The sequence below is a fragment of the Salmo salar genome, chromosome 11 (genome assembly GCF_965601325.2).
Source record: "Salmo salar chromosome 11, fSalSal1, whole genome shotgun sequence".
In the NCBI taxonomy this organism is placed as follows: domain Eukaryota; kingdom Metazoa; phylum Chordata; class Actinopteri; order Salmoniformes; family Salmonidae; genus Salmo; species Salmo salar.
This window is the reverse complement of record NC_138301.1, coordinates 5,717,517-5,739,384: the sequence shown is the minus strand read 5'-3', so window position 1 is coordinate 5,739,384 and position 21,868 is coordinate 5,717,517. Positions and strand designations below refer to the sequence as shown.

Genomic DNA, 21,868 nt, shown 5'->3' with positions numbered 1-21,868 from the left:
GACATGTTTGAACGAACGTAAATAGATTATTTACTAGTTTTTTTTAGCTTTTCGGCGTGATTTTACAACCCCCCACCACGTTTTGTGGGAGCATAATGAACGATAACTACTTGGTGTTATTTGGACATAAATTATGAACTTTGTCAAAAGAAACCACATTTGTTCCAGACCTGGGATTCCTGGCAGTGCCTTCTGATGGAGATAATCAAAGGTAAGGGGATATTTACAATGTTATTATCGATATTAGATGATGCTAACTGTATAGCATAGCTTATTGTTCTTAGCATAGCACCCCGTTTATTGCAAAATGTGATTTCCCAGTAAAGTTATTTTGAGATCTGGCCATTCGGTAGCAATTACGAGATGATAATATATTATTCTTTGAATGACAATATTATAATTTACCAATGTTTTCGAATAGTAATTTTGTTACGTTCACCGGAAGCATTTCAGAGAAGAAAAAAATCTGAATTTCACGCTACTGTAAAATGCTGTTTTTGGATATAAATATGAACTTGATGGAACAAAAAATGCATGTATTGTATAACATAATGTCCTAGGAGTGTCATCTGATGGAGATTGACAAAGGTTAGTGCATAATTCTAGCTGGTTTCTGCTTTTGGTGACGCCTGACCTTGAATTGAAAATGGATGTTTGTACTTTTGTGGCTATGTACTGTCCTAACATAATCTAACTTTATGCTTTTGCCGTAAAGCCTCTTTGAAAATCGAACAATGTGGTTAGATTAAGGAGATGTTTATCTTTTAAATTGTGTAAAATAGTTGATTGTTTGAGAAATTGAAATTATTAGATTTTTGATGTTTTGAATTTCCAGCCTTGTTAGCAATCCCGACTCGGGGTTCATTGCTAACCTGTCGCCCCAACATTAACAGACAGGTTTAAGCCTGATTGACGGACACGCTAAGCTGTTAGCCATCAAGCTAACAAAGTTGGTATCAGATGAGTTTTGTAATGGAGACCTCTTTGTCTGGAGAAATAAATTAACGGTTCCTGCGCTGTAGGAGCTGTATCTATTAGGCACTGTTTCGGGATAAACTGGACAACTTGGAGTTCTAATGCGGCAATTGTTTACATGCAGAGGATTTTAGGCTTGGGGTGGCTTCATTGATCATGCAGGTCGCCAGCCTATGTAAGAAACTGGGGAAAACGTAGAGTGATAAATGTTAACATTTTCTACGTCAGTGGCTGGGCTGTGTTTGTGCTTGTTGGATGCATCTCCGCCTTTTCACTGGCCGTTGTTGCCCGGAGCTCTCCCATCTGATAGCGGAGTAGAAGGAGCTCAGCAAGAGGAGCAAGACAATCAACAATGGTTGCATGTCACGAGCCATGGAAGCCGAAGACGGCGACTTCCCACAAAGCAGTATACACTCCCAACGAGAGGCCCGGAGAGGATACAAACAGTGAATAGTTTTGCCGTCCTGTGGCCTGATCTTCCTGCACCTTCGTCGCTGGGGGTGCCTGTGTCTGCGACCGCAGTGCCTACAACTACGTAGTCTACAACCTTCTGTCCCTGGATGTGGCAGGCCTCAAAGTTATCCGGCATATCTCCCGTCCATAAGATGTTCTCCGAATCCTGAGAAGCGTGGGAGTCGGCGGATTTGCTCGTCCTTCTCGCCAGCCATAATTCTGGGTTGCTCCATGGTAAGAAATGTGACTGTTCCTTGTGAAAAAACAATGTCTTATCCCGGAGCTCGAGCAAATTACATTACTAAGCTGCTCCCGAAAGTACTACGCCACGAAAAGGAAATCGATTCTATCGTAGTCCATGTGGGTTTTAATGACATTATGAAGGGCAGTTCTGAACAGTTGAAACTGGATTTTAAAGAGTTGATTGACTATCTGCTAAACACTAACAAAAGACCCATCGTATCTGGCCCTCTGCCATCTCTGAATCGCGGCATTGAAGGCTTTAGCTGGATTCTTTCTCTTCACAATTGGTTACGTGATTATTGCAGCTCAATGGGTGTAGCTTTTGTTGACAACTTCAACACCTTTTGGAAACAAAACATGTTTTGGAAGGAGGATGGAATCCACCCAAATCATTTGGGATCCTGGATCCTTTCACAGCACTATAAGTCTACGTTGAGACAATGACTTATCAATGACTCAAGCCCAGCTCAGTGAATCCCTACTGTTGTGACACATAGTTGTCATAATGCTTCAGCAATTGTACATTACACCAGGGGCATCAGTAGACACAATATAAGTAAACTAATTGATGTCCCTTTACCCGCCCCGAATGCCTCTACTAATCATACAACTATTATATGCAGTAATCATGTGCATATGAACCACATTTATACTGTTAGCACTAAGCCGGCGTGCCCTAGGAGGAAGTCCACTGTGAGCAGCTCATCCTGCACTAACATAAAGAACATCAGCACATCTACTGCTGCTAAGCTTCCCAGTAAAGCAATGAAAGCAAGTAAGCATCCCAGAAGAAAAGTACTCAAAATAGCCCACATTAATATATGTATTTTAAGAAACAAGGTTCATGAAATCAATAATTTGTTAGCAACATATTACATTCATATTCTGACTATCTCTGAAACTCACTTAGATAATACCTTTGACGATACAGTGGTAGCAATACAAGGTTATAACGTTTTCAGAAAAGACAGAAATAGCAATGGTGGAGGTTTTGCTGTTAATATTCAGAACCACATTCCTGTAAAGGTTAGAGAGGATCTCATGTCAAATACTGCTGATGTAATATGGCTCACCTTAACCTTAAGCCCATTTTGGTGGGAAGCTGCTATAGACCACTAAGTGCTAACAGTCAGTATCTGGATAAAATGTGTGAATTGCTTGATAATGTATGTGATATCAACAGAGAGGTATATTTTCTGGGTGATTTAAATATTGACTGCCTTTCATCAAGCTGCCCACTCAAGAAAAAGCTTCAAACTGTAACCATTGCTTGCAACCTGGTTCAGGTTATCAGTCAACCTACCAGGGTAGTTACAAACAGCACAGGAATGAAATCATCATTAATTATTGATCACATCTTCACGAATGCTGCAGAAATTTTCTTGAAAGCAGTTTCAAGATCCATCGGATGTAGTGATCACAATATAGTAGCCATATCAAGGAAAACCAAAGTTCCAAAGTCTGGGCCTAATATAGGTCATACAATACGTTTTGTAGTGATTCCTATGTTACTAATGTAAAAAATATCTGTTGGTCCGTGTGTAATGAGGAGCAAACAGACATTGCACTTGACACATTCATGAAATTGCTTATTCCAGTTGCAGTAAGCATGCACCTATTAAGAAACTGACTGTAAAATGGTTAAATCCCCGTTGATTGATGAGGAATTGAAAAAATGTATGGTTGAGAGGGATGAGGCAAAAGGAATGGCAAATAAATCTGGCTGCACAACCGATTGGCAAACTTATTGCAGAAATCATTGAGAAATCATGTGACTTAACTGAATAAAAAGAAGAAGAAACTACACTATGAAACCAAGATAAATTAAATAAAGAATGATAGTAAAAAAAAATTGAGCGCCTTAAATGAAATTCTGGGAAAAAAGGCAAACTCAGCTCCATCATTCATTGAAACAGATGGCTTATTCATCACAACAACTGATATTGCCAACTACTTTAATGATTTTTTCATTGGCAAGATTAGCAAAATTAGATATAACATGCCAGCAACAAACGCTGACAATACACATCCAAGTATATCTGACCAAATTATGAGAGACAAGCATTGAACTTATAAATTCCGTAAAGTTAGTGTGGAAGAGGTGAACAAAAAATTATTGTTGTCTATTAACGATGACAAGCCACCCGCGGTCTGACAACTTGGATGGAAGATAATAGCGGACGATATTGCCACTCCTATTTGCCACATCTTCAATTGAAGAATACTAGAAAGTGTGTGCCCTCAGGCTTGGAGGGAAGCTAAATTAATTCCGCTACCTAAGAATAGTAAAGCTGGCTCAAATAGCCGACCAATCAGCCTGTTATTAACCCTTAGTAAACTTTTGGAAAAAATTGTTTGACCAGATACAATGCTATTTTACAATAAACAAATTCACAACTCACTTTCAGCATGCTTAGAGAAGGACAATCAACAAGCACAGCACATACACAAATTGGCTATGTGAAATTTATGATAAAAAGATGGTGGTTTCTGTTTTGTTAGATTTCAGTGCAGCCTTTGACATTATCGATCATAGTCTGCTGCTGGCAAAACGTATGTGTTATGGCTTTACACACGCTGCTATATTGTGGATAAAGAGTTACCTGTCTAACAGAACACAGAGGGTGTTCTTTAATGGAAGCCTCTCCAACATAATCCACGTAGAATCAGGAATTCTCCAAGAGAGCTGTCTAGGCCCTTTGAGGAAAGCCAGAGTTTCTATGTATGCGGATGACTCAAGACTATACATCTACTACAGCGACTGAAATGACTGCAACACTCAATAAAGAGTTGCAGTTAGTTTCAGAGTGGATGGCAAGGAATAAGTTAAATAAATATTTCTAAAACTAAATGCATTGTATTTGGGACAAATCATTCACTAAACCCTAAACCTCAACTAAATCTTGTAATAAATAATGTGTAAATTGAGCAAGTTGAGGTGACTAAACAGCTTGGAGATTCCCTGGATTGTAAACTGTCATGGTCAAACATATTGACACAACAGTAGCTAAGATGGGGAGAAGTATGTCTATGATGAGGCGCTGCTCTACCTTCTTGTCAGCACTTGTCAACAAGGCAGGTCCTACAGGCCCTAGTTTTGTCGCACCTAGACTACTGTTCAGTCGTGTGGTCAGGTGCCACAAAAAAGGACTTAGGAAAATTGCAATTGGTTCAGAACAGGGCAGCACAGCTGGCATTTGGATGTACACAGAGAGCAAATATTAATAATATGCATGTCAATCTCACCTAGCTCAAAGTGGAGGAGAGATCGACTTCTTCACTGCTTGTGTTTATGAGAGGTATTGAAATGTTGAATGCACCGAGCTGTCTGTTTGAACTACTGGGACACCCATGCATACCCCACAAGACATGCCACAAGAGGTCTCTTCACAGTCCCCAAGTCCAGAACAGACTATGGAAGGTGCACAGTACTAAATAGAGCCATGATTACATGGAACTCTACTCCACATCAAGTAACTCATGCAAGCAGTAAAATTTGATTTCAAAAACAGATTATTAAAACACCTTATCCTGTTAGGGCTAGGGGGCAGTATTTGCACGGCTGGATAAAAAAAATGTACCCGATTTAATCTGGTTACTAATCCTACCCAGTAACTAGAATATGCATATACTTATTATATCTGGATAGAAAACACTCTAAAGTTTCTAAAACTGTTTGAATGGTGTCTGTGAGTATAACAGAACTCATTTGGCAGGCAAAACCCTGAGACATTTTCTGACAGGAAGTGGATACCTGATGTGTTGTATTACCTTTAAACCTATGCCATTGAAAAACACAGGGGCTGAGGAATATTTTGGCACTTGCTATTGCTTCCACTAGATGTCACCAGCCTTTACAAAGTGTTTTGAGTCTTCTGGAGGGAGATCTGACCGAACAAGAGCCATGGAACGATGATGGCCCATTAGACACCTGGCGCGCGAGTTCATGTTGGGTACCCTCGTTCCAATACGTTATAAAAGAGTATGCATTCGTCCACCTTGAATATTATTCATGTTCTGGTTAAAAAAGGCCCTAATGATTTATGCTATACAACGTAGATCATGTGCTTAGATCATGTGCTAACAACACGGAGCTTTTTGGACATAAATTATGAGCTTTTTTGAACAAAACTACATTCGTTATGGACCTGTGATACCTGGAAGTGACATCTGATGAAGAGAATCAAAGGTAATGGATTATTTACATAGTATTTTCGATTTTAGATCTCCCCAACATGACGACTAGTCTGTATCGCAACGCGTATTTTTCTGGCCGCAGTGCTCAGATTATTGCAAAGTGTGATTTCCCAGTAAGGTTATTTTTAAATCTGGCAAGTTGATTGCGTTCAAGAGATGTAAATCTATAATTCTTTAAATGACAATATAATATTTTAGCAATGTTTTCTAATTTTAATTATTTAATTTGTGATGCTGACTTGACTGCCGGTTATTGGAGGGAAACGATTTCCTCAACATCAATGCCATAGTAAAACGCTGTTTTTGGATATAAATATGAACTTGATAGAACTAAAAATGCATGCATTGTCTAACATAATGTCCTAGGAGTGTCATCTGATGGAGATTGTAAAAGGTTAGTGCATCATTTTAGCTGGTTTTATGGTTTTGGTGACCCTGTCTTTGAATTGACAAAACATTACACACATCTCTTATAAATGTACTGTCCTAACATACTCTAAATTTATGCTTTCGCCGTAAAACCTTTTTGAAATCGTAAAACGTGGTTAGATTAAGGAGATGTTTATCTTTCAAAGGGTGTAAAATAGTTGTATGTTTGAAAAATTTGAATTTTGACATTTATTTGGATTCAAATTTGCCGCTCTTGAAATGCACCTGCTGTTGATGGAGTGCACCACGGGGGGGACGCCTGCGTCCCACCTAGCCCATAGAGGTTAAGGAACAGTGGGGACTGTGACGCAACACAAACACAGGCGCATACACACACACACGATAGCATATGCACTATACATACTTGTACATATGGATTTTGTACTGTATATATGTGGTAGTGGTGGAGTAGAGGCCTGCGGGCACACAGTCTGAATGTATTGTAATGTTTTTAAAATTGTATAAACTGCCTTAATTTTGCTGAACCCCAGGAATAGTACCTGCTGCCTTGGCAGCAGCTAATGCGGATCCATAATATATACGAATACAAAATACCACGAAAGACTCACAGCTGTAATTGCTGCCAAAGGTGATTCTTCAAGATATGTTAGTGTGTTGTGTTTCATATTGTTTTCACAAATGTTAGAATTTTTCTTCCACTTTGATATTACAGCGTATTTTGTGTAGATCGTTGACAAAGAAATGACAATTAGATCTATTTTAATCTCACTTTGTAACACAACAAAATGTGGAAAAAGTTAATGGGTGTGGATACTTTCTGAAGGCGCTGTACATATAGAAAACTAAGCTATATCCAGGTGTCATCAGATCCGGAGGACATGAAAACAGAGAACTAACAGAGATCCAACAGTGATTCAAATGAACAAAAACGACACCTGTACCTTTCGTTACAGTTGCTGGTTTAGCCTTCTTTTTTGTAGCTTCAGGTTCTAGGTCAAATACAGAACAGTTTTGAATGAGACCCTATCTAAATAACAGTCGAAGGGTATTGAGTTGACAGAAGACATGAATGGGTGAGCATGGAAACTAAATCCATATACTGTACCTTTCTTAAGAGGGTCTGGTTTGTCCATCTCTTTCACACCCTCAGGTTCTGAATCAAGTAGGAACAAGAAATGACATAGCATTATTACAGCACGGCTCTTAACTGAAGGTATGATAAAAACATCAGCTTTAGGACAAGATGATTTTGCTTGTCCTGAACCTGATTATTTCACAAATTTTTGTTAAATGACAAAACATTACAAAGTCATGCAAACATTACATTTGAGTGGAATATTGTGTAGTGTTGATTGACAATGTAGGCTGTGAGGGGAGGATAGCGGTTGTATATTGAAGGGAAAATATATAATTTCTCAGTATATATAAACCATATGCAATCTACTGTACATAGTATGTACATGTAAAAACAGACCGAACACTTTCACAAAAACTTTACTTTGTAAAAAAAAAAAAGAAGATGAATCTGAAATAAATCAATACCTTTTGAAGGGGATTCCTGGTTCTGATTCTGGTTATTAAAATTAACTAAAACAAATGGTGTTTATATAAAACTATATTGATCACAGCTCTCTTGTTTGTAGGGGACTTTGATTTAATGAAACATAAAACCAGCCCATTCTCTAATGGAATACTCCAGAAGGTGCCGATTCTGCAGGTACCAGATTACATTTGGACCTGGTGAAATGTGGAAGCTATACAGTCCACTAGTGGCAATGTGAGCGCCTATTAACGTTTCTTAGGGGCGGCAGGTAGCCTAGTGGTTAGAGCATTGGATTAGTAACCGAAAGGTTGCAAGATAGGGGACGGTGGATGGGCCTTTAAACTGCAGACTCCCACTCCGAGGTTCACGTATTCAATCCCAGTTCTAGGCACTAGAAGTGCGCTGGTCAGCTGGTTGTTCATCTCTGCACTCTCCCGCAATTGCTAATAACTCATCTGCATCCGCCTGACTATAGTTGATAAAGTGATAATCTGTGGCCCGCACCCGACACTAACCTGCTAATATTGAAAATGTGCTGTAGGCTACAGTCAGAGACTTTATTTAAATAGGTTTCTAGGCTACATGCTGCTTCTCTTCTGTCATTAGCCTATATGTTGCCCTAGAAGACTAAATAGAGGTCACCAGAATGTCATAAATCGTCAGAATGAATGATTCAATCTAGCTGACATTGGTAAAGTTTGTCGTTCATCTCTGCTTCTTTCGAGAAGAAAAACCGTTTGGGGACCAGGGATCAAATGCATAACATTTTTATAAAAAACTGGATTTTCTTTGTGCAAATGTCCAAATGACATCAGTTTGACTGGTTGTAAGGAAATTGAAAGCTGTGAAAACAACCCAAACTGTTTCTGATAAGATTTCAGTTCGGCTTGGATGCAAATTTTATGTGGTTGAAATACTATCAGCTTTCATGATGCTGATAAAGACAGCACCTCCACAGTCATTTTGCATTCTCTCTGAAATAAATAAATCCTATTTCTCCGCTCCCTAGTCAAAACGTGTCCTGTGTATAATTTCACTGCAAGAAATGCTTAATTCAGTAGGAGTTCATGTTAAGACTATCAAATCAAATTTTATTTGTCACATGCGCCGAATACAACAGGTAGACCTTACCGTGAAATGCTTACTTACAAGCCCTTAACCAACAATGCAGCTCAAGAAATAGAGTTAAGAAAATATGAATACTAAATTAACTAAAGTTAAAAAAATAAGTAACACAATAAATTAGACAAATATACATATTTCACCACAACTGAATCAAAATAAATGAAAAGACATGTAATTCTATCTTCTGCTAAATGAACGTTTCCCAGAAAAACAAAACCTTGAATTGAATCAGTACCTTTCTTATGAGATACTGGTTTGGCCTTCGGGTTGGGAGCCTCACGTTCTAAACAAAGACACAAATGTAAGTACAATGATAATAGTGATAATGGAGGTTAGGGCAGACATAAAGTACAACTAACAATTTCTATTAAAAAAGTTTCCCAAAGTCAGACATCCGGGAATTGGTAATCTAATGTACTGTATATACTGTAGACATGAATTACATGCTACCGTTACATAGTAAACAACAATGAAATACCAAGGATGCTAGGATTGTTATCAAATAAACGTATTAAATAAGAAAAATGGGAGTAAGTTCTATTACCCTTCTTTGCAGGGGCTGGCATGGCCTTCTCTTTCAGAGCAGGTTTTGAATCAAATGAAAAACCAACATTTTTACTGCATCCCATTAAGTTATATTATGTGTGAGGAACTGAATGGGACAGATATTGCAATAAGAGCCATCCATATTTTGCTATAGCTGCTTTCTTTGGCTTTCCCTTTATAAGCTTGACTCTAAATCAAACAAGAATTAAAAACAATGAGAAGCCATGATAAGTGGAGCAGTACTCTACTAACAAACACAGCTAACAAACAAAAGATGAGCATAAGTATCTAGGTATTCTACAAAAGCCCAAAACTTTTGTAGATATGGAACATCAATACCTTTCTGTATACGGACTGGTTTGATCTCATATTTGGAAGTATATGATTTAGCAGGAGAGGTCTGAATAATATCTGTTTGTGTAATTCAATTTTAACATTTTCATTATGCATTACATTTCTTAAGCACCTCTCACCCTATACATTATATTTAAGATAATTATCTCAATTTGTGCATGCCTTAGCCAGATATACACTACCGGTCAAAAGTTTTATTACACCAACTTATTCAAGGGTTTTTCTTTATTTTTACTATTTTATACATTGTAGAAGACATCAGAAATGATGATCTAACACATATGGAATCATGAAGTAAGCAAAAAAGTGTTAAACAAATCACATTATATTTTATTGTTGAGATTCTTCAGAGTAGCCAACATTTTCCTTGATGACAGCCTTCTCCGAACAGTGCAAACTGGCTATAACCAAAATTGAAAGAGGAGTGGGAGGCCTCGGTGCACAACTGAGCAAGAGGACAAGTACATTAGAGCATCTGGTTTGAGAAACAGACACCTCACATGTCCTCAACTGGCAGCTTCATTAAATAGTACCCACAAAACACTCGTCTCAATCTCATTAGTGAAGAGGCGACTCCGGGATGCTGGCCTTCTAGGCAGAGTTCCTCTGTCCAGTGTCTGTGTTCTTTTGCCCATCGTAATCTTTTATTTTTATTGACCAGTCTGAGATATGTCTTTTTCTTTGCAACTCTACCTGGAAGGCCAGCATCCCGTAGTCGCCTCTTCACTGTTGATGTTGAGACTGGTGTTTTGCGAGTACTATTTAATGAAGCTGCCAGTTGAGGACTTGTGAGGCGTCTTTGCCAATGTTTTTGCCAAAGACAAACATACCCATAGCATGATGCAGCCACCAGCATGCATGAACATATTAAGAGTGGTACTCAGTGATGTGTTGTGTTGGATTTGCCACGAACATAACGCTTTAAATTCAGGACATAAAGTTAATTTCTTTGCCACATTTTTTTTGCAGTTTTACTTTAGTGCCTTCAATGTTGTTGATTCTTTCTCAGATTCCTCCTATCACAGACAGTTACAGATATTAATCTCTGTAACGTTTGAAAATCACCATTGGCCTCATGGTGAAATCCCTGAGTGGTTTCCTTCCTCTCCGGCTACTGAGTTAGGAAGGACGCCTATATATTTGTAGTTACTGGCTGTATTGACACAACATCCAAAGTGTGATTAATAAATTCACCATGCTCAAACGGATATTCAATATCTGCTTTTTATTTTATTTTTACCCATCTACCAATAGGTGCCCTTCTTTGAGAGGCATTGGCAAACATCCCTAGTCTTTGTGGTTGAATCTGTGATTGAAATTCATTGCTCGACTGAGTGACTTTACAGATAATTATATGTATGGGGTACAGAGATGAGGTAGTCATTTAAGAATCATGTTAAACACGTATTTGCACACAGTGATTCCATGCAACTTATTATTTGACTTGTTAAGCCCATTTATAGTCCTGAACGTATTTTGGCTTGCCGTAACAAAGTGGTTTAATACTTACTGACTCAAGACATTTCAGCTTTTCATTTTTAATTCATTTGTAAAAATATCTAAAAATATAATTCCACTTTGACATTCTGGGGTATTGTTTCTAGGCCAGTGACACAAAATCTCAATTTAACCCTTTTTTTTATTCAGTGTAACACAACAAAATGTGTAAGAAGTCAAGAGGTGTGAATACTTTATGAAGACACTGTAGGTACCGTGTAAATATGTATAGGTATTAGGGACACTTGCTGGAAAGTGGGATCGTAATATCTACTTACTAATGTAAGAATTTTGTATGGTTAGTAAAGAATTTTGGATATGAAAATTGTAAGAATCTCTCTGGCTCTGATTTTTTTAAAGAAAATCACAAAATCAAATAATCTTTATATTCGGTGTATAAATATTGTTGGTTTTGCCTTATCATTGTGCATTACAAGGTCTAAACAAAACAGAAACATTAAAAATATATGTTTTAGGTCTTTTCAGTCAGAAGGACAAACGTTTAAATAATGAATACAGTGGGCATAAACATGGATACTATGTTTAAGTGATGCCACTTACCATTCTTCACAAGTACAACTTTAACTCTCTCCTTTGTAAGAGAAGCATTTATGTGACTGTGATTTCTGCGATTGACTTCAGGTTCTGTCAAAAAAAGACCATTACAATCCACATCAGAATCTTTCAAGTCTTATGATGAAAATCAAGGTAGTGAAAACGTGTCAATTTGTATTAACCCTGTTATCTCAAAGTTGTTTTATGTATTAATTCAAATACAATCTAACAATGGCTTCACTTCCCAAAGTATGAAAACATTCAATGTAAAAAGAACAATGAAAAAAATGGGGGATGTTACTACCTTTGATTCCAATGTTTGGTCGTGCTTTCCCCAGTGGTGCAACAAGTTCTAAACAAATAAAACAATTTAGTATACCTTATTTATCACAGTAAATGAACAACTCCAATATCTTTGCATTGATTTATCTTTCTTTAGTGGTGTTGACTTGATATTCTCTTCTTTCGGAACTTCAGGTATTAAAAAACAAAAAATAATCAAGATGGAATAACATTTTTTTATGACTAAAATATATAACTATAAGGCAGAATTGGATTCAAATCCAATCATTTAAGTTAAATTAAATTCTAATTTCAAAAATCTTCATGTTATGGAAAGGTATTTGAAAAAAAAAATTGTTTGTACTGTTTGAATTGGTATGTATTATATTTAGAATTTTATTAGGATCCCAATTATATATACTGCTCAAAAAAATATAGGGAACACTTAAACAACACATCCTAGATCTGAATGAAAGAAATAATCCTATTAAATAGTTTTTTCTTTACATAGTTGAATGTGCTGGCAACAAAATCACACAAAAATAATCAATGGAAATCCAATTTATCAACCCATGGAGGTCTGGATTTGGAGTCACACTCAAAATTAAAGTGGAAAACCACACTACAGGCTGATCCAACTTTGATGTAATGTCCTTAAAACAAGTCAAAATGAGGCTCAGTAGTGCGTGTGGCCTTCACGTGCCTGTATGACCTCCCTACAACGCCTGGGCATGCTCCTGATGACGTGGCGTTGGTGGATGGAGCGAGACATGATGTCCCAGATGTGCTCAATTGGATTCAGGTCTGGGGAACGGGCGGGCCAGTCCATAGCATCAATGCTTTCATCTTGCAGGAACTGCTGACACACTCCAGCCACATGAGGTCTAGCATTATCTTGCATTAGGAGGAACCCAGGGCCAACCGCACCAGCATATGGTCTCACAAGGGGTCTGAGGATCTCATCTCGGTACCTAATGGCAGTCAGGCTACCTCTGGCGAGCACATGGAGGGCTGTGCGGCCCCCTAAAGAAATGCCACCCCACACCATGACTGACCCACCGCCAAACCAGTCATGCTGGAGGATGTTGCAGGTAGCAGAACGTTCTCCACGGCGTCTCCAGACTCTGTTACGTCTGTCACGTGCTCAGTGTGAACCTGCTTTCATCTGTGAAGAGCACAGGGCGCCAGTGGCGAATTTGCCAATCTTGGTGTTCTCTGGCAAATGCCAAACGTCCTGCACGGTGTTGGGCTGTAAGCACAACCCCCACCTGTGAACGTCGTGCCCTCATACCACCCTCATGGAGTCTGTTTCTGACCGTTTGAGCAGACACATGCACATTTGTGGCCTGCTGGAGGTCATTTTGCAGGGCTCTGGCAGTGCTTCTCCTGCTCCTCCTTGCACAAAGGCGGAGGTAGAGGTCCTGCTGCTGGGTTGTTTCCCTCCTACGGCCTCCTCCACGTCTCATGATGTACTGGCCTGTCTCCTGGTAGCGCCTCCATGCTCTGGACACTACGCTGACAGACACAGCAAACCTTCTTGCCACAGCTCGCATTGATGTGCCATCCTGGATGAGCTGCACTACCTGAGCCACTTGTGTGGGTTGTAGACTTATGTCTAACTCTGTATTTATGTGTAACTCGGTAAAACGTGCTACCTGTCCCAGACCTGCTGTTTTCAACTCTCTAGGGAGATACTCTGAATGATCGGCTATGAAAAGCCAACTGACATTTACTCCTGAGGTGCTGACCTGTTGCACCCTCCACAACCACTGTGATTATTATTATTTGACCCTGCTGGTCATCTATGAACATTTGAACATCTTGGCCATGTTCTGTATGATCTCCACCCGGCACAGCTAGAAGAGGACTGGCCACCTCTCATAGCCTGGTTCCGCTCTAGGTTTCTTCCTAGGTTCTGGCCTTTCTAGGGAGTTTTTCCTAGCCACCGTGCTTCTACACCTGCATTGCTTGCTGTTTAAGGTTTTAGGCTGGGTTTCTATGCAGGTCTTTGGGACATCAGTTGATGTAAAAAGGGCTTTATAAATACATTTGATTGATTGTTGTTTTTTTCGCACTGCTTTGCTTTATCTTGGCCAGGTTGCAGTTGTAAATGAGATATTGTTCTCAACTAGCGTACCTGGTTAAATAAAGGTGAAATAAAATTAAACTGTCTGAGCTAGGGGGCAGTATTTTCACAGCCGGATGAAAAACGTACCCAATTTAAACAGGTTACTAATCTGTCCCAGAAACTAGAATATGCATATTATTAGTAGGTTTGGATAGAAAACACTCTGAAGTTTCTAAAACTGTTTGAATGGTGTCTGTGAGTATAACAGAACTCATATGGCAGGCAAAAACCAGAGAAAAATCCAAGCAGGAAGTGGAAAGTCTGAGAATTGTAGTTCTTCTTTTGATTCTCTATCGAAACTACAGTGTCTGTGGGGTGACGTTACACTTCCTAAGGCTTCCATTGGCTGTCAATAGCCTTCAGAAAGTGGTTTGAGCATTCTCCTGTTACTGGGCAGATAATAGGAGCTCAGTTTCTGAGTGGACTGCCTGGCAACAAAGGGATTGGATATGCGCGGTCACTTACACATCTTGAATGAATATGCTATAGTCCGGTTGGAATATTATCGCAATTTTACGTAAAAAATACCATAAAGATTGATTTTAAACAGCGTTTGACATGCTTCTAAGTACGGTAATGGAACATTTTGACTTTTCGTGTCTGGTTCCGTGCTCACGCGTTATGCCTTTGGATAAGTGATCTGTACGCACGAACAAAGCGGAGGTATTTGTACATAAATATGGATTATTTCGAACAAAAACAACATTTCTTGTGGAAGTAGCAGTCCTGGGAGTGCATTCTGACGAAGATCAGCAAAGGTAAGAGAATATTTGACTAAGAAGGGAGTGCTGCATCCGCTGATCCTCAACACTGGGGCCCCAAAAGGGTGTGTTCTCAGCCCTCTCCTGTACTCCCTGTTCACCCACAACTGTGTGGCCATGCACACCTCCAACTCAATCATCAAGTTCGCAGATTTGAACTTGAAACCTTTCGGTTACTAGTCCAATGCTCTAACCACTAGGCTACGCTGCCGCCCCGTAGGCTGCCTACTTATTATTTGAATAAGTGGAAAATGAACAATTCAAAAATAATTTTGTACCTTTCTTTTCTGGAGCTAATTTGGCCTTTTCTTTTGCTTCAGCATCTAAATCAGATTTTTTTTTTAATAAACTATACCTTCTATCATACAACACAGTCTTACCTGATTCCGACTATCGGGCCAAGCCATACTGAACTGTGCTCGTTTAGATATTTTCTTTTCACATGGTCCTTTCCAGCACAGTTCGAGCAGCTTCAGTTGATGCGTAACTATGCCAGCCCAGTATACTGTAGGTTGGCTTGGCTCAGTATTGTGAAAACTGTTTCTGTGGTACACAAAGAATACTTTGCACCTTTCTTTGATATAGCTGCTTTGTTTTGTTCTTTGGGAACTTCACTGTCTAAAACAATCATTGGACAAGACACAACATGAATCTCAAGAATTGCGCCATTATACATTTTGAAACCAGAAAACAAATATCCTATCTGTACCTTTTTTTGCAGGTTCTGGTTTGACTTGTTCCTTAGTTTCCTTGGACTCTAATCAAACAAGAATGATAACATATACAGCAAAGGTTCAGACTGCAATTGATTCAAACCCATACTGAATAAGTGGTTAAGATAGAAACGAAGTACACTCTGTGGCAGACATCTATTTATAGGACGGCTAACGTTTTTTGTTTCAAGTCTAAAGAAAAAAGTTATCCATACCTTTCTTTGATGAAGCTGCTTTGGCCTTTTCTTTGTGAATTTCAGCTTCTAAAACAATCATTGGAGAAGACACACAATTCATCTCAAGAATTGGGCCATTTCTTTCTTTCTTTGCAATAGCTGGTTTGGTCTTCTTATTGGTAAATTCAGCTTCTAAGTAAAAATAGTGATTTTCTGTTAAAACTTGAACAACAATTTTTTATTCCTAACTGAATTTATATTTGTCAAAGTGAAAAGCTAAACATTAGGAAAAAAAATGAATTTCATTTACAAGGGCTGGTTTAACCTTGCATTTGATCTTTTCATTGATATATTTAGCCTCTTTTGAATTTAAAACACATTATAAATACTGAAACAAGCACAAAATATACAGTGAATAAATAAAAAAGAAATACAAAAAAGGCTTTTCTTTGGAAACAGCGTCTAAATGCAACACGAATGGTCCAATTTTTTTTATGAAATGCACTTAATAACACAAGCATGTGATAGTTCAAAGGAACAATAATTATAAAAACACTCGAATGCTGCTTTGCAGGATCTACTTCTTTGGCACATTCAGCCTCTATCAAGCTCTATCAAAATATATATTAACCGCAGATTAGATTTTTTTTTACCTTTCTCTGAAGGGGCTGATTTCCCCTTTTCTTTAATAACTGCAGCATCTATGTTAAATATTGATACGAACATACATGCAGTTTAAGATTATTTATTTGGAGTGTTGTATAATCTGATATATTTTATACAATAAATTATTGTACAGTATACGTATGTTCTTAAATGTAATATACTGCTTATCAATCAACACACATTATTGCAATATAACATTCGTGTGCAAAGAGAAAATACATATTTATATTGAAATAAATAATATGTAATGGCTGATTTCACCTCATAATCTTTATTTGAAATTTACAATTGTTGACATTTAGCAGACACTCTTATCCAGAACTATTTACAGTATTGAGTGCATTTTCAATTCCTAACTTCTAATTTAGATTTGTCAAATTTAGAACAGATTATAAACAATTATAAACAATGAAAGTAACAAAAAATGTGCAGTGAACTAAATAAAATAAAAACATAACTCAAACAAATGTTATAACAAATGACTAATTACATACTAACCACATTCTTACCTTTTTTTGCAGGGGCTGATTTGACCTTTTCTTTAATAACTGCAGCACCTGAATCAAATGCAACATAATTGTGTTTCCCTTTGAATATAGCAAGAGAAAAAAAAATCTCTGAGACCATCGACTGTCTATAATATTATATTGGTTGTGGAAGAAATCAATACATTCTGTTACCTTCATTTGTAGGAGTTGCTTTGGCTTTTTCTTTGGAAACTTCAGCTTCTAAGTTCACATACAACAGTCCTTACAATAAGATCTTGATATAATGTTTTATAAATAGCATAAAATGGACACATAGGCTGCCTACTTATTATTTGAATAAGTGGAAAGTTAACATTTCAAAAATATTTTCGTACCTTTCTTTTCTGGAGCTAGTTTGGCCTTTTCTTTTGCTTTAGCATATAAATCAGAAAAAAATATTTAATAAACTATACCTTCTATCATACAACACAGTCTAACCTGATTCAGACCATTGGGCCAAGCCAAACTGAACTGTGCTCGTTTAGATATTTTCTTTTCACATTGTCCTTTCCAGCACAATTCAAGCAGCTTCGGTTGATGCGTAACTATGCCAGTCCAGTATACTGTAGGTTGGCTTGGCTTAGTAATGTGAAAACGGGTTCTGTGGTGCACAAAGAATACTTTGCACCTTTCTTTGATGTACAAAATATGCAGTGCATGAATAAAAATAAAAATAAAACACAAAAGGCTTGTCTTTGGAAACAGCATCTAAATGCAATGCGAATGGGCCAATTTTTTTAAGAAACTCACTTTATAATACAAGCATGTGATAATTCAAGGGAACAATAATGAATGCTGCTTTGCAGGATCTACTTCTTTGAGACATTCAGCCTCTATCAAGCTCTATCTGTCACACCCTGATATGTTTCACCTGTCCCTGTGCTTGTCTCCACCCCCTCCAGGTGTCACCCATCTTCCCCATTATCCCCTGTGTATTTACACCTGTATTTTATGGCTGTCTGTGCCAGTTCATCTTGTTTTGTCAAGTCAACCAGCGTGTTACGCTGTGCTCCTGCTTTTTACTCAGTTTTTTGCTAGTCCTCCCGGTTTTGACCTTTGCCTGATGTGACTCTGAACCCGCCTGCCTGACCATACTGCCTGCCCTGACCTCGAGCCTGCCTGCCACTCTGTACCTCCTGGACTCTGACATTATTATGATCTTTTGCCTGTCCACGACCATTCTTTTGCCTGCCCCTTGGATTATAATAAATATCAGAGACTCAAACCATCTGCCTTCTGTGTCTGCATCTGGGTCTTGCTTGAGCCCTTATACTATCAAATTACATAGTAACCACAGATTTGAAAACATTCTTACCGTTCTTTGCAGGGGCTGATTTCACCTTTTCTTTAATAACTGCGACATCTGAATCAAATAAATCATAAATGTGTTTCTCTATGAATATAGCAAGACAAACATTTTTCTCTATGATTATGTACTGTCTTTAATATCATTTTAGTTGTGGAAAGTCAATAAATTCTGTTACCTTCATTTGCAGGAGTTGGTTTGGCTTTTCCTTTGAAAAAAGTCCACATACAACAGTCTTTACAATAAGATCTTGATAGAATGTTTTATAAATTGCATAAAACTGACACATAGGCCTGCCTTCTTATTATTTGAATAAATGGAAAGTTAACTATTAAAAAATCATTTGTTACCTTTCTTTTCTGGAGCTAGTTTGCCCCTTTCTTTTGTTTCAGCATCTAAATGAGAAAAACATATTTCATGAAGTATACCTTCTATCATACAAAACAGTCTTACCTGATTCAGACTATAGGGCCAAGCCAAACTGTACTGTGCTCGTTCTGATATTTTATTTTCACATTGTCCTTTCCAGGTAGGTTCCAGCAACTATGTTTGACTAGTCCAGCCCAATATACTGTAGGTTGGCTTGGCTCAGTAGTTTTAAAAAGGGTTCTGTGGTACACAAAGATTACTTTGCACCTTTCTTTGATGTAGCTGCTTTGTTTTTTTCTTTATGAACTTCAGCTTCTAAAACCATCATTGGACAAGACAAAACATCAATCTCAAGAATTACGCCATTATTCATTTGATACAAGTTAAAAACATCCTATCTGTACCTTTTTTTGCAGGTTCTGGTTTGGCTTGTTCCTTAGTTTCCATGGGCTCTAAACAAACAAGAATAGTAACATATCTGAATGATGTTGCCGGACGAGATGGCTGCCGTTTCACGGGCTCCTAACCAATTGTGCTATTTTGTGTGATTTTTCAAGTTATTTGAAGCTTATTTTGTACATAAGGTTTCTGCCACTGTTTCTTATGACTGAAAAGAGCTTCTGGATATCAGAACAGCCATGAAGATTTTTTAAAATATTTTTTCTTTAACGAGGCGGACACAAAGGATGTACTTCAGACACTCGACAAGGCCCGAATCCCTGTCATTTCCATGAAGAAGAGATGGAGATATCGGGGACGTAGGTCGGGGTGCATTGTAAGGATCTGACGGTGAGTGAGTAATCCCCCTATACCATCCATCCTATTAGCCAACATGCAATCAATGTATGAGCTCCAATCAAGACTATCCTACCAACGGGACATTAAAAACTGTAATATCTTATGTTTCACTGAGCTGTGGCTGAAAGATGACATGGATAACATACAGCTGGCTGGGTTTTCGGTCCATTGGCAAGATAGAACAGCTGCCTCTGGTAAGACAAGGGGTGGTGGTCTGTGTCTATTTGTAAATAACAGCAGGTGCATGACATCTAATATTAAGGAAGTCTCAAGGTTTTGCTCGCCTGAGGTAGAGTATCTCATGATAAGCTGTAGACCACACTGTTTACCAATAGATTTTTACCAAGAGAGTTTTAAAACACATTATAAACACTGAAACAAACACAAAATATACAGTGAATAAATAAAAAATAAATACAAAAAAGGCTTTTCTTTGGAAATAGCATCTAAATGCAACACTAATGGGCAATTTTTTTTTTTAATGAATCTCACTTTATAATACAGCACGTGATAATTCAAGGGAACAATAATTATAAAAACACTTGAATGATGGTTTGCAGGATCTACTTTTTTGGCACGTTTAGCCACTATCAAGCTCTATCTTTCACACACTGATCTGTTTCACCTGTCCTTGTGCTTGTCTCCACCATCTCCAAGTGTCACCCATCTTCCCCATTATCCCCTGTGTATTTACACCTGTATTTTATGGCTGTCTGTGCCAGTTCATCTTGTTTTGTCAAGTCAACCAGCGTGTTACGCTGTGCTCCTGCTTTTTACTCAGTTTTTTGCTAGTCCTCCCGGTTTTGACCTTTGCCTGATGTGACTCTGAACCCGCCTGCCTGACCATACTGCCTGCCCTGACCTCGAGCCTGCCTGCCACTCTGTACCTCCTGGACTCTGACATTATTATGATCTTTTGCCTGTCCACGACCATTCTTTTGCCTGCCCCTTGGATTATAATAAATATCAGAGACTCAAACCATCTGCCTTCTTTGTCTGCATCTGGGTCTTGCTTGAGCCCTTATACTAACAAATTACATAGTAACCACAGATTTGAAAACATTCTTACCGTTCTTTGCAGGGGCTGATTTCACCTTTTCTTTAATAACTGCGACATCTGAATCAAATAAATCATAAATGTGTTTCTCTATGAATATAGCAAGACAAACATTTTTCTCTATGATTATGTACTGTCTTTAATATCATTTTAGTTGTGGAAAGTCAATAAATTCTGTTACCTTCATTTGCAGGAGTTGGTTTGGCTTTTCCTTTGAAAAAAGTCCACATACAACAGTCTTTACAATAAGATCTTGATAGAATGTTTTATAAATTGCATAAAACTGACACATAGGCCTGCCTTCTTATTATTTGAATAAATGGAAAGTTAACTATTAAAAAATCATTTGTTACCTTTCTTTTCTGGAGCTAGTTTGCCCCTTTCTTTTGTTTCAGCATCTAAATGAGAAAAACATATTTCATGAAGTATACCTTTTATCATACAAAACAGTCTTACCTGATTCAGACTATAGGGCCAAGCCAAACTGTACTGTGCTCGTTCTGATATTTTATTTTCACATTGTCCTTTCCAGGTAGGTTCCAGCAACTATGTTTGACTAGTCCAGCCCAATATACTGTAGGTTGGCTTGGCTCAGTAGTTTTAAAAAGGGTTCTGTGGTACACAAAGATTACTTTGCACCTTTCTTTGATGTAGCTGCTTTGTTTTTTTCTTTATGAACTTCAGCTTCTAAAACCATCATTGGACAAAACAAAACATCAATCTCAAGAATTACGCCATTATTCATTTGATACAAGTTAAAAACATCCTATCTGTACCTTTTTTTGCAGGTTCTGGTTTGGCTTGTTCCTTAGTTTCCATGGGCTCTAAACAAACAAGAATAGTAACATATCTGAATGATGTTGCCGGACGAGATGGCTGCCGTTTCACGGGCTCCTAACCAATTGTGCTATTTTGTGTGATTTTTCAAGTTATTTGAAGCTTATTTTGTACATAAGGTTTCTGCCACTGTTTCTTATGACTGAAAAGAGCTTCTGGATATCAGAACAGCCATGAAGATTTTTTAAAATATTTTTTCTTTAACGAGGCGGACACAAAGGATGTACTTCAGACACTCGACAAGGCCCGAATCCCTGTCATTTCCATGAAGAAGAGATGGAGATATCGGGGACGTAGGTCGGGGTGCATTGTAAGGATCTGACGGTGAGTGAGTAATCCCCCTATACCATCCATCCTATTAGCCAACATG

General features: G+C 38.1%; 1 protein-coding gene across 50 annotated transcripts in view; it reads right to left on the bottom strand.

Moving 5' to 3' along the window:
- The window catches only part of si:ch211-266g18.10 (uncharacterized), a 244,924-nt gene that overhangs the window by 62,703 nt on the left and 160,353 nt on the right, over positions 1 to 21,868 (bottom strand). For 43 of the 50 annotated variants that reach the window (XM_082957684.1, XM_082957672.1, XM_082957646.1 and 40 more), the window contains 21 exons: positions 21,438 to 21,485; positions 21,301 to 21,348; positions 21,015 to 21,059; positions 20,843 to 20,872; positions 20,674 to 20,721; positions 19,211 to 19,258; positions 19,074 to 19,121; positions 18,788 to 18,832; positions 18,616 to 18,645; positions 18,447 to 18,494; positions 17,467 to 17,502; positions 17,285 to 17,332; positions 17,114 to 17,161; positions 16,592 to 16,639; positions 15,978 to 16,130; positions 15,759 to 15,806; positions 12,183 to 12,230; positions 11,885 to 11,968; positions 9,162 to 9,209; positions 7,364 to 7,411; positions 7,200 to 7,247 (listed from right to left, as the gene is read on the bottom strand). In XM_082957684.1, the coding sequence (XP_082813810.1) occupies positions 7,200 to 7,247; positions 7,364 to 7,411; positions 9,162 to 9,209; positions 11,885 to 11,968; positions 12,183 to 12,230; positions 15,759 to 15,806; positions 15,978 to 16,130; positions 16,592 to 16,639; positions 17,114 to 17,161; positions 17,285 to 17,332; positions 17,467 to 17,502; positions 18,447 to 18,494; positions 18,616 to 18,645; positions 18,788 to 18,832; positions 19,074 to 19,121; positions 19,211 to 19,258; positions 20,674 to 20,721; positions 20,843 to 20,872; positions 21,015 to 21,059; positions 21,301 to 21,348; positions 21,438 to 21,485 (1,095 nt within the window). The remainder of the gene's footprint in view (positions 1 to 7,199; positions 7,248 to 7,363; positions 7,412 to 9,161; positions 9,210 to 11,884; positions 11,969 to 12,182; positions 12,231 to 15,758; positions 15,807 to 15,977; positions 16,131 to 16,591; positions 16,640 to 17,113; positions 17,162 to 17,284; positions 17,333 to 17,466; positions 17,503 to 18,446; positions 18,495 to 18,615; positions 18,646 to 18,787; positions 18,833 to 19,073; positions 19,122 to 19,210; positions 19,259 to 20,673; positions 20,722 to 20,842; positions 20,873 to 21,014; positions 21,060 to 21,300; positions 21,349 to 21,437; positions 21,486 to 21,868) is intronic. The other 7 variants (XM_082957681.1, XM_082957666.1, XM_082957682.1 and 4 more) reach the window with 7 other exon arrangements.